The sequence below is a fragment of the Sapajus apella genome, unplaced genomic scaffold, assembly GCF_009761245.1.
Source record: "Sapajus apella isolate SASKATOON/1434 unplaced genomic scaffold, GSC_monkey_1.0 scaffold43, whole genome shotgun sequence".
NCBI classification, from domain to species: Eukaryota; Metazoa; Chordata; class Mammalia; order Primates; family Cebidae; genus Sapajus; species Sapajus apella.
The window spans coordinates 11703442-11717052 of NW_022436983.1; the positions used below are offsets into that span (position 1 = coordinate 11703442).

At 53.1% G+C, this 13611-nt stretch overlaps 1 protein-coding gene across 2 annotated transcripts; it reads left to right on the forward strand.

Moving 5' to 3' along the window:
* Positions 1-5551: 5551 nt before the first annotated feature.
* Positions 5552-10730, forward strand: KLHDC7A (kelch domain containing 7A). 2 transcript variants are annotated; one of them, XM_032300594.1, is made up of 3 exons: positions 5552-6177; positions 6607-8041; positions 8815-10730. In XM_032300594.1, the coding sequence occupies exons 1-3, from the start codon at positions 5811-5813 to the stop codon at positions 8945-8947; spliced, it is 1935 nt and encodes a 644-aa protein (XP_032156485.1). In that variant the 5' UTR covers positions 5552-5810; the 3' UTR covers positions 8948-10730. The 2 variants fall into 2 exon arrangements, with proteins under 2 accessions (XP_032156485.1, XP_032156484.1); XM_032300593.1 differs by having other exon boundaries at positions 5552-10730.
* Positions 10731-13611: the final 2881 nt, after the last annotated feature.

The window sequence follows — 13611 nt, forward strand, 5'->3', positions numbered from 1 at the left end:
CGTGTGTTTGTGGATGTGTATTTGTGCACGTGTATATGTACACATGGGTGCAGGTGTGCGCATGTGTGTATGTGTGTGTAAAAGGCCACACACCTCCCTCTCTGATGTCTCCACCCCCCAGACCCACCTTTCCCCTCCCCAGGTGCTCACATCCATCTCCTCCCACCTCCTGCCCTCCACTCCAGGCCTTACCTGCCACACCCACCTGGTGTCTGCCCTCAGCTTGGAAAACACGACCCCTTAGAACAAGCTGACTGGCGAGGGAACTGGCATGACGGAACGCAAAGCTAATCACACAGAGATGGGCCTGTTTATTTGCATGGCACGCATTTGTCTCTGACTGTTTTATCCACCCCCTGAGCCAACCGAAGAGTTCTCAATTTATCCTGCCCGCACGGAGAGACCAGATTGGCGGCAGGCACGCACATTCACAGAAGCCCAATATAGACTTCCAATTATCTTTTAATTTCGCTCCTGTCTTTATTTGTTTATTTCACTTTTTCCAAACGGGGACTTAAAAAAAAAAAAAAGCTGTAATTTATAGAGTTTGAAGTCAACTAGGAGGAGTGTCATGTTCACCTGCCGGATGGAATGAGACCTCAGGGTAGAGACGGAAGCTCACTTCCAGCTGCCCTGCAAGGAAGGCGCCTGCCTGTCACGGGTCCCAAAGTCCCTGTCCTTGTCTGTTCTTCTATCTCCCTGTATCAACTATAGTTTCATCTCTTTTTTTGAGACAAGGTCTTGCTCTGTTGCCCAGGCTGAAGCACAATGGTGCAAGCATGGTTCACTGCAGCCTTGACCTCCTGGACTCAAGGGATCCTCCCAAGTCAGCCTCCTGAGTAGCTGGAACTACAGGCATAGGCCACCGTGCTCTGCTAAGTTTTTGAATTTTTTATAGAGAAGGGGGCTCACTCTGTTGCCCAGGCTGGTCTTGAACTCCTGGGCTTAAGCAAGGCTCCCACCTCAGCCTCCCAAAGTACTCGGATTACATGCATGAGCCACCACGCCCAGCCTATTCCCTATTTTCTATATCCTTGACGTTTCACCTCTGGGGCCTCTCTGACCAGGAGAGACTGCCCCTCCCAGGGTTAGCTATTTCCTAGAAATACCAAGTGGCTTACCCAGGAGTGTATCTTTCATATGCAAATCAACCAATCAGAACCCATACCCTTCCAGCCATCACCTTCATCAGATTCTCAAGGCCTCTCACACTCTGGGCCAGTATTCCCTTCCTCCGATCACCCTAGGCCCGGGTACCAGACAAGTAAAGACAGTCCTGAACCTGCTGAAAGTATTCCAACTAGCCCATCTGAATCCTGCTCACCCTGCCTCTCACTCCCTCCTGCAAAAACTGTCAAAAAGTCTCTCACCCATGCTTCTTTCTGCTGCACTCCCCCTGCCTCCTGACTGACCCCGTGCTTCACCACATGGCCCTGCCTGGTGCAGTGTGCCCCTTCTCTTGGGACCTGTGAGTAAAACACCACCTTTCAATGGTAGTTGTATCCTGAACCGTTGGCCTCGCCAGACCTGAATAATAATGAAACCTACACTTTCACACACCCGTCAGGTGGCTGTGTTCACTGAGAATTGGAATGCAGGGCAGACAGCAGGAAGCCTCATTTAATGAAGGCATCTTCTAGGCTCAGCTGTTTCACAGGCATTACCTCTGCCCTCAAACAAGGGAAGGTCACAGGAAGCGCCAAGCCAGGACTCAAATCGGTGGCATCTGGCCCCGCCCCTCACCCTGCACCCAACCCCAAGCTCCAATCTGGAGGTCTCTAGCCTTTGTAGTTTTCACATTCCCCCTGGGTTCCTCTTCTTTGCTATTTCCCTCATTTCCAACACGTCAAATGCCATCGCCACACCCTCTCATCCTAGCCCGGTGCAGGGACCCCTGTTCCAAACTCCCGTGAAAGCCCTCCCGAACCAGCATTTGCACCCCCACCATCTCCCTGCACAGCACCTCCTAGACCACAGCCTCCAGGGGCACAGGAGCCATGGCGGTCTCACTAACCTATGTCATGACATGGACATCCCAACACACAGCCTGGTACATGGTAAGTATCTTGTAAATGTCTGTTGAATCAATCAGTCCGTCAGTCTATGTCCCTTCCTTTCTTTATCAATACCCAATTCTGCAATTCTGAACACTTCTTTCTGGGATCCTTTTTCCTGACCTCTGTTCTGATAACGCACCTCATTCATCTCTCCTTTGTGATGCACGGTGGCCTGATCATGTCTCAGGCTTATGCCCAGTCTTCTGGACCAGGGACATCAGTTCCCCTGCGGCTGGGACTGTCTTCTGCTCCCAGTGATCCCCCCACCTCCCCACACAAGGCTGGTTCCGGCACATCCGGTACCCAGGAGCTTTTCAAATGGAAGTGCTGATTGTTTGACTTGAAGGGTTTAAGCGGGAGCCACAGACAGAGCTCTGGGATACGATGGAGACTTTATCAGGTGGGAAGTGGCAGTTACAGGGGCTGAGAACCTTCTAACTTGGTGGCATCTGAGAGGACAATGAGAGGTCGCATCTCACCAAGGGAGCATTTCAGATGTCTCCCCTTCTCCAAGGTACAGCTACCTTTACCAATGGAATGGTAGCCTGGCAATTGGGGGACCCCTCATCAACCACAACAAAGCATTTTTCACCCCTGGAAAAACATTTTGATTACCCTGAACACCTCATTCTCTAGTTTCTAGATGAAGACAATGGTCTGTGCAGCCAGAAATATTATAAATCAGGACTTGTCACTCTCAACCCATTGGCACTATCTGTCTTAGCCTCAGTTTCCTCACCTGTAAAATAGGAGCAATGGTAATAACCACCTCTCCAGATTTCTGGGAAAATTAAATGACTTTACTTATACAAAGCACCCAGGACTTCATTTCTGTTCTGTTACTCACCTTGATTATGTAGAGAGGAACTGCTCACCCACCACCCAAGAATGAACAGGAATTTTCAGCAGACAAGTAGAAAAGCTAACTTATTTTTTATTCCTAGACCCACGGAAAGCTCCTGTGATGACAGTTTCAAATGGAGGTTTCCTGGGACCCACCCAACCCGCTGAATCATGACATCCAGGAGGCAGAGCTGAGACATCTGCATCTCCAGCTGGGCACCGTGGCTCACCGTAATCCCAGCACTTTGGGAGACCAAGGCAGGTGGATCACCTGAGGTCAGGAGTTCAAAACCAGCCTGACCAATATGGTGAAACCCCATTGGTACTAAAAATACAAAAATTGACCAGGCGTGGTGGCTTGTACCTGTAGTCCCAGCTACTCAGGAGGCCGAGACAAGAGAATTGCTTGAACCCGGGAGATGGAGTTTGCAGTGAGTCAAGGTCATGCCACTGTACTCCAGTCTGGACAATAGAGTGAGACTCCATTAAAAAAAAAAGAAAGAAAGAAACAAAGAAACAAAGAGAGTAAAGAAAGAAAGAAAAGAAAGAGAAAGAAAAGAAAGAGAGAGAGAAAAGAAAGAGGGGAGGGGAGGGGAAGGGAGGGGAGGGGAGGGGAGGGGAGGGGAGGGGAGGGGAGGGAAGGGGAGGGGAGAGCCGCATCTCTAACAAGCACCTCTTGTAAACCCTGTGCATGTTCCCTTGATAGGCACTCTTTGAACAGGATGGAAAGAAAGGGAATCCAGGGGACCCTTCTTGCCAGCCACCAGTGGGACAGGCTGAGGACACCTGACTTCCTAAGAGGTCACATCTGTTGGATGAAGTCAAGTCTGTAAAACTCTGGACTCCGCAAACCGGGATTTACATCCCCATTTACAAGCCAGTTGACATAATCTTGGAGGTCCAGTTACTCCTGCTGTCAAACGAGGATAACAATCGTGTCTCTCCCCAGAGGGGCTGTGAGCATGACATGAGACGAGACGAGCTTCATCCCAAGTGTCCCGCCCAAGTCACTCAGTGTAAAGACAGTCCCTGCTGGCTATTGTCCCAAATTTCGCAGCGCCCCACATAGACTTAGGGTCCTCAGCTGAGCCAGCTACAGACTCTGTCCCCAAGGACTTGGAATCCAGCGGGAGACCAGATCTTGCACACAATGCACTTCACGATGCAGCAGCTGCGGCCAAGGCTAAAAGAGGAGCCTCTCTCTGAGAACATGAGACCCAAAGGAGGAAACAGGGATCTTGGACGGGTGGAGGCACCAGGGAGGAAGGGTTTCACACAGTCTTTCACCCAACTCCAGTGAGCCGGAGGGGTGTCTACCAGCCTTGCCAGCCAAGAAGTCACCCTGAGCCTGGGGTTTCTCGGCAGTGATCAGGATATGAATTTGGAAGGGTAAACTGAGGCTGGCACATAGAGGGCTGTGAACACTGGCATAGGGAGTCAGGATTGTCTCCTGGAGTCAAAGCCTTCAGAGCCAAATTCCTCCCACGCATGCATTTCCTGTGGCCCACAGAGTGGTTTTCATTTTCATTTTCCAATCAGATGCCAACATTTACAAATTGAGAGTGATGACGTCACTACTGGGATTCTAAGCTTCTCTGCAATGGTGGGAGGGGGAGGCAGTGCTGAGCCACCTGGCCTGATACCATCGGCTGGGGTGGAGTGGACAGCGGTCCTCACTTGTTCACTTTACCTGACCTGCCCAGAGGCAGCAAGAGTTTGGGACCCCTGAACAGGACTTTGGGGACCCTTTGAGGACCTTGGACAGTGGAGGGTTAGGATTAGGTTTGTGCTTTGGAAGGTCCTGCTGATGACGATTGATACTAGCGATGATGGTGCCGATGATGAGGAAGAAGAGGAGGGAGAAGGGAGAATAGTTTCTATTGACTAAGCTTTCACAATGGGGGGCTCTGCCCCAGTGTTTATTTCTGTAGCCCATTTAGTTCTTACCTCAGCCTGATGAGTTGCATATGCTGTCATCCCCCTTTTTCAGATGAAGCAGAGCAGTGGGGCCGCTTTCCTGAGGTCATACAGTTGGTAAGCAGCAGAGCCAGGTAATCTGCGTCCAGGACTCATGGCACTGGTGATGGGGGAGGGGAGACGGTGACGGGGTTTAAGAGAAGGGAGTCTTCTCTCAGTCTTTCACCATAGGAGATTGTCTGGTTTTAAAAGAGAAGATGTGTCCACATCTAACCCCGATCTGAGGACTAATGCCACGTCTTTCCCTGTTGTTCTCAGAAAGGCTGGTTTCTCTTAATAAACTTGTCAGGCAGGGAAGGAGGGCAGAGGCACTCGCGGGCGGTGTCAGGTAGCTTGGCTGCAGGCCCTGGCTCCAGCCTTCACTACCGTGTTCCCCACTTGGCCAGCAAAAAGCTGACCCCACTGCAAGGACCAGGGGCCCCCACAAGAATGACCCCAACCATGCCTACCGGAGCTCCACCTGCTCATGACTCACCACACCCAAGCCTCTGAGCTCGGTAGATTTGCAAAAGAGAAAAAAAAGCACACACATAAAGAATAACCAGCCCCGTGCATTTCCTGGCATCAGGTGACTGTTTGGTTAAGAGCTTCCTCCTTCTTTGTGTGTCTACTGGACACGCCTAACATCCCCTAGCTGCTGTCACAGCACTGGTTCAGGTAGCCGATCACAAGCTCAGCCCCTGGGCAGACCCCCGACCCCCACCACCAGGGAAGGATTGGAGGAGGCCAGCCGGGGATCTGCCAGCTCTGGGCCCCAGCGGCCACCCTCTGCAGCTCAAAGTCACCTTTGCTCTGACTCCTCTCCTCGGCCAGCCAGCCAGAGCCAGCCCAGAACTCCCTCCCCTCTGCTCGGCAGGACCCAGGAACCGGTCCCTACTGGGCAATTATTAATCAGATTCTTGACATTCCTCAGCCCCAGGTTGGCTGAGAAACATGTTCCCCAGAGGAGCAGAGGTCCAGGACTGGCATTTGGATATGCACCTGACGGGCAAGGTGGTGCTGTCGGCTGCCGCCCTGCTCCTGGTGACTGTGGTCTACAGGCTGTACAAGTCGAGGGCTGCCCCAGCCCAGCAGTGGGGTGGGAATGCCCAGGCAGAAGCCAAGGAGGAAGCAGAGGGCTCAGAGCAGCCTGCTGTCCAGGGGGCTTCTCCTGGGGCACTGCAGAGGGGGCCAAGACGCAGGAGGAGCAGCAAGGGGGCCGAAGCACCACAGGGCTGCAGCTGGGAGAATCCAAGAGGCTCCTGCGTCCCGGTCACGGGAGCCACGTCTACAGCCAGGAAGCTGCAGAGAAAAGGCTCAGGTGAGGAGTGGGGAGGGCAGGGCTCTGACTCTGAACAGGTGCCTCCTTGCTGCCACGGCCAGGAAGCCAGAACTGCTGTTGGCAGTAATCCTGACCCTCCCCATCACCCCTGCTTGGGCAGTGAACCGAACAGCTTCCCGGCTGGACTCACTGCAGCAGCCCACGGCAGCTGTGCGTGTGGTGAGCCTGCTCCATGGCAGGACAGCGAACCCCCTGAGCAGCCAGGGCCAGGGCAACTGGACCCTCCCCACGGTCACCACGTGGCTCCCTTGCAAGGCAGCCGTGAAATGAACCAGAGCTGGGTCTTCACTCATGTGATGGGGGTCAGCAGAGAAGAGGCTGGGGCTCTCCAGGCTGTGTCTGATGTTGACCTGACCCTGCATCAGCAGGAGGGAGGCCCCAACGCCTCCTATACCTTCTCCTCCATAGCCCGTGTCCGAATGGAGGAGAATTTCATACAGAAGGTGGATGGGGTCGGGCCCAGACTCAAGGGCAAGGTGTATGAGTACTACGTGGAATCGACCTCTCAGGCCCTCTTCCAGGGCAGCTTGGCTCCCAGGACAGCAGTGCTGACTGAGTTTCCATCCCTTATGCCACCGCCAGCGTCCCAGGGAACAGGGGCAGTCTCGGGAGGCCAAGCCGGTGACACAAAGGGTGTCTCTGAAAGAGCCACCTCCCCGCAGCCGGGGCCGTCATCCTCCACCGGAGGCTTCAGCCGGAAGGAGAGCCTCCTGCAGATAGCGGAGAACCCAGAGCTGCAGCTGCAGCCGGACGGCTCCCAGCTCCCCGCTCCCCACTGCCCAGACCTGGGCGCCCTGCCTGGCTCAGGCAGAAGCAGCTGGGAGCCCCATGTGCAGCTGGTGGCCGGGACCAATTTCTTCCACTTCCCGCTCACCCCTGCTCCAGCCCCACAGGTCCACCTGGATCTGGGCAATTGCTATGAGGTGCTGACCTTGGCCAAGAGGCAGAACCTGGAGGCCCTGAAGGAGGCGGCCTACAAGGTGATGAGTGACAACTACCTCCAGGTGCTGCGCAGCCCGGACATCCACCGGGGCCTGAGCGGGGCAGAGCGGGAGCTGATCCTGCAGCGCCGGCTCCGGGGCCGCCAGTACCTGGTGGTGGCTGATGTGTGCCCCAAGGAAGACTGTGGCGGCCTGTGTTGCTATGACGACGAGCGGGACGCCTGGCACCCGCTGGCTCGCCTGCCCCCCGAGGCCGTGTCCCGGGGCTGTGCCATCTGCAGCCTCTTCAATTATCTCTTCGTGGTGTCCGGCTGTCAGGGGCCCGGGCACCAGCCCTCCAGCCGCGTCTTCTGCTACAACCCGCTCACGGGGATCTGGAGTGAGGTGTGCCCGCTGAACCAGGCCCGGCCGCACTGCCGGCTGGTGGCCCTGGACGGGCACCTGTACGCCATCGGCGGGGAGTGTCTGAACACGGTGGAGCGTTACGACCCCCGCCTGGACCGCTGGGACTTTGCCCCGCCGCTCCCCAACGACACGTTCGCCCTGGCGCACACGGCCACGGCGTGCGCCCAGGAGATCTTCGTGACGGGCGGCTCGCTGCGCTTCCTGCTGCTCCGCTTCTCGGCGCCGGAGCAGCGCTGGTGGACCGGCCCCACCGGGGGCAGCAGGGAGCGCACGGCCGAGATGGTGGCGGTCAACGGCTTCCTCTACCGCTTCGACCTCCACCGCAGCCTGGGTATCGGCGTGTACCGCTGCAGCGTCAGCACCCGGCTCTGGTACGAGTGCGCCACGTACCGGACGCCTTCCCCGGACGCCTTCCAGTGCGCCGTGGTGGACAACCTCATCTACTGCGTGGGGCGCCGGCGCACCCTCTGCTTCCTGGCAGACTCTGTGTCGCCCAGGTTTGTGCCCAAGGAGCTGCAGAGCTTCCCGGCCCCGCAGGGCACCCTCCTGCCCACCGTCCTGACCTTGCCCACCCCCGATTTGCCCCAGACCAGAGTCTAGCAGTCCCTCAATTGGGCTCCTCATGCAAAGCTGGGGCCCGCAGGCCTCCACCGCCAGCCATTCCTCTGGGGGCCATTTCCAGACAACCAGGCAGCCCAGGAATGTGGCATAAAGAGGTGAATTCCAGTCTTTACTCCTCCCCTGGCAGGGGGTAGAGGGGTCTTAGATGAATCTTACCCTTCATGGCTGCGGAGGCCCCACTGCAGACAAGGCAGCCAGGAGCTGGTGTTCCAAGGCAGAAGGCATTCATGCCTCCAGGGATGATCGCCCTTGCTTCAACTCTGAATTCTTGGGGGGATACACCAGGACCCCACCAAAGTTTAGGGAGCATAGCCTCATTGCATCACAATTCTAGGAGCCAGTGGACCCCAGCAGCCCCTCAAGCTGGTTATTCTGGAGAGGGGTTGGCTCTCTGAGCCGCCAGTGCCCTTTCCTAAACATCAGCAAACCCCGCCTCCAGGGCTCCCAGAAGCTCTGGGACACACAGGTGGGAAAGATGGAGGCAAGTGACTTGGGCAGGACCAGGAAGGAGCCCAGGGAGCCCCAGGGGGCCTGGCCAGAGGGAGTGTTGATTTGAAAAGTAGAGCAACTGAAGCTGGGGCCAGCCTAGGGGACTCTTCCTTGTGAGAAAATTGACCAAAGCCCACCTTGCTTTTCTCCTTATTGGAAGAACGAGAAGCACTCATTGTACTGAGCTGTCTTCTGGTGCAGGTCTGCTAAGGATACACGGAAGTCTCAGCAAAGGGAAGAAACTATGTGATCCAAGGGCCGTCCTGCCCCTTGGCCCTGCCCATGTTAACTGACCATCGCACTCATCCCCAGATCTCTAGCCCTCTCCCTGTCTGGAAGCTGGGGCAGCCACCACCAGTCAACATTTCAGGTGACAGCATCACTTGCCCTCCGTGTGCCAGGTGCGGTCACCCAGTGTGCCTTATTCGCAATTTCAGGTCCGTGACCGAGCCGAGGAACTAGAAGATTCTAGTGAAGCATCCAGAGACTGAATCTCCTTTCACATTGGGTTTGCTAAACTCTGAATGAAGGAGACCCCCAGCCTCAGGAGGGCACTGGTTCTTCCAGGAGGGATGGGGGAGAGCCTGGCCCAGTGTATTACCACAGCCCTTGTTCCATCTCTAAGGGAGACGCAGACACAGATGGGAAGGCAGTGATGCTCTTGGTCCCAGCCAGAAGCCAGGGGAGATGGGAGGTGCACCAGAGCAGGGCCTGATAAGGGAGAAAATAAGGATGCTTTGGACCTCAGTGTCCCTGTCTTGAAAATGGGAAGAACAATTCATGTCCCTATCCACCCTGTGGATAAATGAGAGCCCCCAAGAGAAAGTCTTCCCAGTTTCCCAGGTGGTCCCAGCTAGAGCTTGTGTCCCCTGAGGCTGCTGAGGCCCAGCTTGTGGGTCTTCTTGGAAGAAGCAGAACTGGAACAAAGGATGAAAAGGAGCTTGGCGTGGACATGAGAGGAGAGCTTGGACCACAAAAGGCCACCATCCCCGGCCTGGGCCCAGAAAGAGTAGGCAGCTGAGTTTACTCCTAAATCAGAGACTAGGAAGGGAAAGTCAGCTGGTACCATGGCTGCCTCCTGGGGAGAGTGACCCCTGACCCCAGCCAAGGTCACATTCAAGTTCAGTGTCAATAGTCAGGCATGAACCTCCAAGGGACCAGTGGGGTGGGTGAGAATGGCTTCAGTGACAAGACTCCAAGGAGGCACTAGCATTGTGCTGCTGGACTGGGGGAAGGACTTGCTTGGGAGGAGAACTGCACGTAGGAGCTGGGGCAGGTGGAGCCAGACCCAGCCCTCAAGGGCAGACCTCTAGAGAGGGGCCAGGCAGACAACAAGGCAACAATCAAATGAGGTGAAGTTCTGGAAAGGTGCCAAGCCCAGGAGGAGCAAGGACTACTCTGGAAAAACATTCCAAAGGCCATTGCATACCTGTGTTAGAGACCAGGGAGTGATTCCAGGAATAAGGTGGCCACATGTGTTCCAGACCCCAACCGATGGTGGGTGTGGTCTTCAAATGAAAGGGGGAGCTGAGATTTGGGTCTGGGTTGAGAGGAGTACACAGTCCATCTGATCTACCTCTCATGGTTCCACTGGCAAAATTATTCATCAGTCATCCTATCTTTTCCTGGCAAGTTCTCACAATGGCCTCATAAGTATTTCAACACAGTGTCCCAGGCAGTCACTACCTGTAGATTAGAGCTGATGTGGTTGTCGTCGCTGGTCTGGGGGTCTCAAGCTGGACTTCAGGGAGAATGTGGTGAGGGCCTTCATGTTGCAACAAGGTAGCTCGAGACCTTGGAAAGACCCCCTGAGGGCATGATGGTCCTTGCAGTTTCAGATGACAATTTTAAATAAATTCTCTCCTAATGATGGCTTGAGTCCTGCCACTCACGGGAGCATCAGCAGAACCTGTAGGATCTGATTTGGAATTGACATTCTCTATTGTAATTTTGTTCCTGTTTATTTTTAAGTTTTTGTTTCACTGGAAAGATGATGCTCAGTTTTAAACCTTGAAAATATAGGCGTTGCTTTGTTACAATAAAACTACATGTGTACGCACACCAAAAAAAAAAAAATGGTCAGGATGTATTTATGTACTCATGAAATAAACATTTACAGAATGTTTGGGCTAGGCAGTGTTCTAGGTGCTAGAGATGCAGCAGATACATGCCTTACTGGAGCTCACATTCTAGCAAAGGAAAATAGACACTTTTAAAATTGATTTATTATACTTTAAGTTCTGGGGTACATGTGCAGAACATGCAGGTTTGTGACATAGGTATTCCCTTGCCATGGTGGTTGGCTGCACCCATCACCCCATCATCTACATGAGATATTTCTCCTAATGCTATCCCTCCCCAATCCTCCCACCCCCTGCTATCCCTCCCCTAGCCCCCCACCCCCCGACAGGCGGGCGTTCCCCTCCCTGTGTCCATGTGTTTTCATTGTCCAACACTCAGAAAATGGACACTTTTAAAAAGAAACACATAGGATCTAGAACCTAGGCGGCATACACACTAAGGAGAAAGCCAAGGCAGGGATGTGGGATCCTCAGTGCCGGAGGAAAGGGACTGCTCTTTGCAGTCATGTGATCGGGCCTCCCTGATAGAATGACATTTGAATAGGGACCTGAACAGAAATCAGGGAGTTGCACAGACCAGGACTGGCTCAGGGAATCAGAAGGTTGGCCTTGATGCCAGGAGGACTTTGCTGTGCCCACCAGGGAGAGCAGGGCGGCTTCTAAGGAGTGCCATCTCCATGCAGGAAGAAGGACAGGGACCCAGCTATTCTGGTTCAGCCTTTGGTATAAGGGAAAGAGCTCAATTACACCAACATTGACGACATATAGGAGTGACAGCCAGTGTCATTACCGGAATGTTGTAGGCCCCATACTCAGGTGTGCAGCTGAGATCACTTCATGGGGCCAGAGTCTCGGATTTCTACTTGACTTTGCTTAATAGCCTGGGGTCTGTTAGCCTCCTGCCTTTAGCCTCAGAGCGACCTCTGTGTCGCTTGGATTCCTGCTTTTCCAATAGGAATTCTTTCTTCTTCAGAAAAAAATAATAATAATAATTAAATTTGGGTTGCTTCCACTTTAAGCCAATCATGCCCATTATTGAAAAAAATAAAAAACAGACAAAGGGATTAAAAATCTTCCAATTTTGTCACTCGAAGACACCCCCTACTGTGGTGTGTGTCCCTCTGGTCTTTTTCTTCTGTGCAACGTTTTTGTTTGGCTTGATTCTTGCCTAGATGTGATTATGCTAAATATACATTCAGTTTCTTCCCTCTTTGCACTTAGCATTTTATAATAAGCATGTTCCCGTGTTATTACAAATCCTGGGTAAACATCATTCCAGTAGCTGCACGGTCTTCCACGGAGTGAATGTACCAAGGTTTATTTAAACATCCCCCCTCCTGTTGGGCCTGTAGATTTTTGTTTTCTGTTGCTTTCTCTTTCCATCATAAATAAAATGTCCTTTGTTTTCTTGTTTCTATCCGGGGCTTTCATCAATATTTACAAGAGAATGTCAGCCTAGGTCCCGTCTGGAATAACAGAGTTGTCAAAACCACCATGGAAGCCACAGCATTGGCCTGGGCCCCTCTGTGATGGTAGGGCAGAGCTGTCCTTGGAAGTACCCAGCAAAAGAGGCAAGGCTGGCTGGGGGGCCCGTGCAGGGGTACCGCATTCACTGGGCCCCTGTTCTCCTCTGCCTGCTTTTACATTCATCTCCTCACTCATGCTCACCACAATCCTGTCTTACAGGCGAGAAAACTGAGGCTCAGAGAGTTCAACAAAATTGACCTTCGTGGCAAAATCCAAAGACCTTCTGTTTTGTTAAAGGTGCTTAAATCCGAGGCCAGGCACAGTGGTTCATGCCTGTGATCCCAGCGTTGTGGGAGGCCAAGGCAAGAGGATCACTTGAGGTCAGGAGTTCAAGACCAGCCTGGCCAACATGGCAAAACCCCATCTCTACTAAAAATACAAAAATTGGGCATGGTGATGCAGGCCTGTAATCCCAGCTTCTTGTGAGGCTGAGGCAAGAGAATCACCTGAACCCAGGAAGCGGAAGTTGCAGTAAGCCAAGATCAAGCCACTGCGCTCCAGCTTGGGTGACAGAGTGAGAATCTGTCTCAGAAAAAAAGAAAAATAGGTGCTTGAATCCAGCCTCACTGCCTTGCATGCAGCACTCTCTCCACGCCTCTATGCTGAGATGCTGAGGCAGTGGCGGTCAGGACTCAGCATCGGCCTTGCCCCCAAGCCTGTTTCCACCTACGCTAATCAATTGTGCTTCATCTTTGAACTTTGAACTCAAAGAACATTTTTTTAAATTCTCTGATGCTTTCCTTCAGCGTTGCCTGGAAAGAGGAAAAGAAAAAAAAAATTCTCTGATCCTCAGTACCTGCATCTGTAAAATGGGTTTTCCACTGCCAGCCTCCAGAGGATGTTGTGAAAACTAACACAATAATACAGGGAAAGCACCCAGCCCAGGAGCTGCTCAAAGTCCATCTTGTACCACCGTAGTCCACACCTGTAATATCAGCACTTTGGGAGGCTTGATTGAGCCCAGGAGTTCAAGACCAGCATGGGCAATGTGGCAAAACCCCATATCTACAAAAAATACAAAAGTTAGCAGGTTGTGGTGGGGTGTGCCTGTGGCCCAAGCTACTTGGGAGGCTGAGGTGGGAGGATCACTTAAGCCTGGGAAGCAGAGATTGCTGTGAGCTAAGATCATGCCACTGCACTCCAGCCTGGGTGACAGAGTGAGACCCTGTCTCAAAAAAATAAATAAATAAATAACAGTAAAATTAAAAAATTTTACAGTAGGTCTCAGAAGAACAGTTGTCTCCAGCAGCGGGGCTGCTCTCAGCCAGCTCAGAGGAGGAGGTTTTCTTTTACCACCCCGACCATCTCCTGCTCTCTCTTTTTTTTTTTTTTTTTTTTTTTTTTTTTTT

Bases quoted from the DNA above. Each gene is read 5' to 3' on its own strand.
- KLHDC7A (XM_032300593.1), top strand. From the start codon at position 5,811: ATGTTCCCCAGAGGAGCAGAGGTCCAGGACTGGCATTTGGATATGCAC.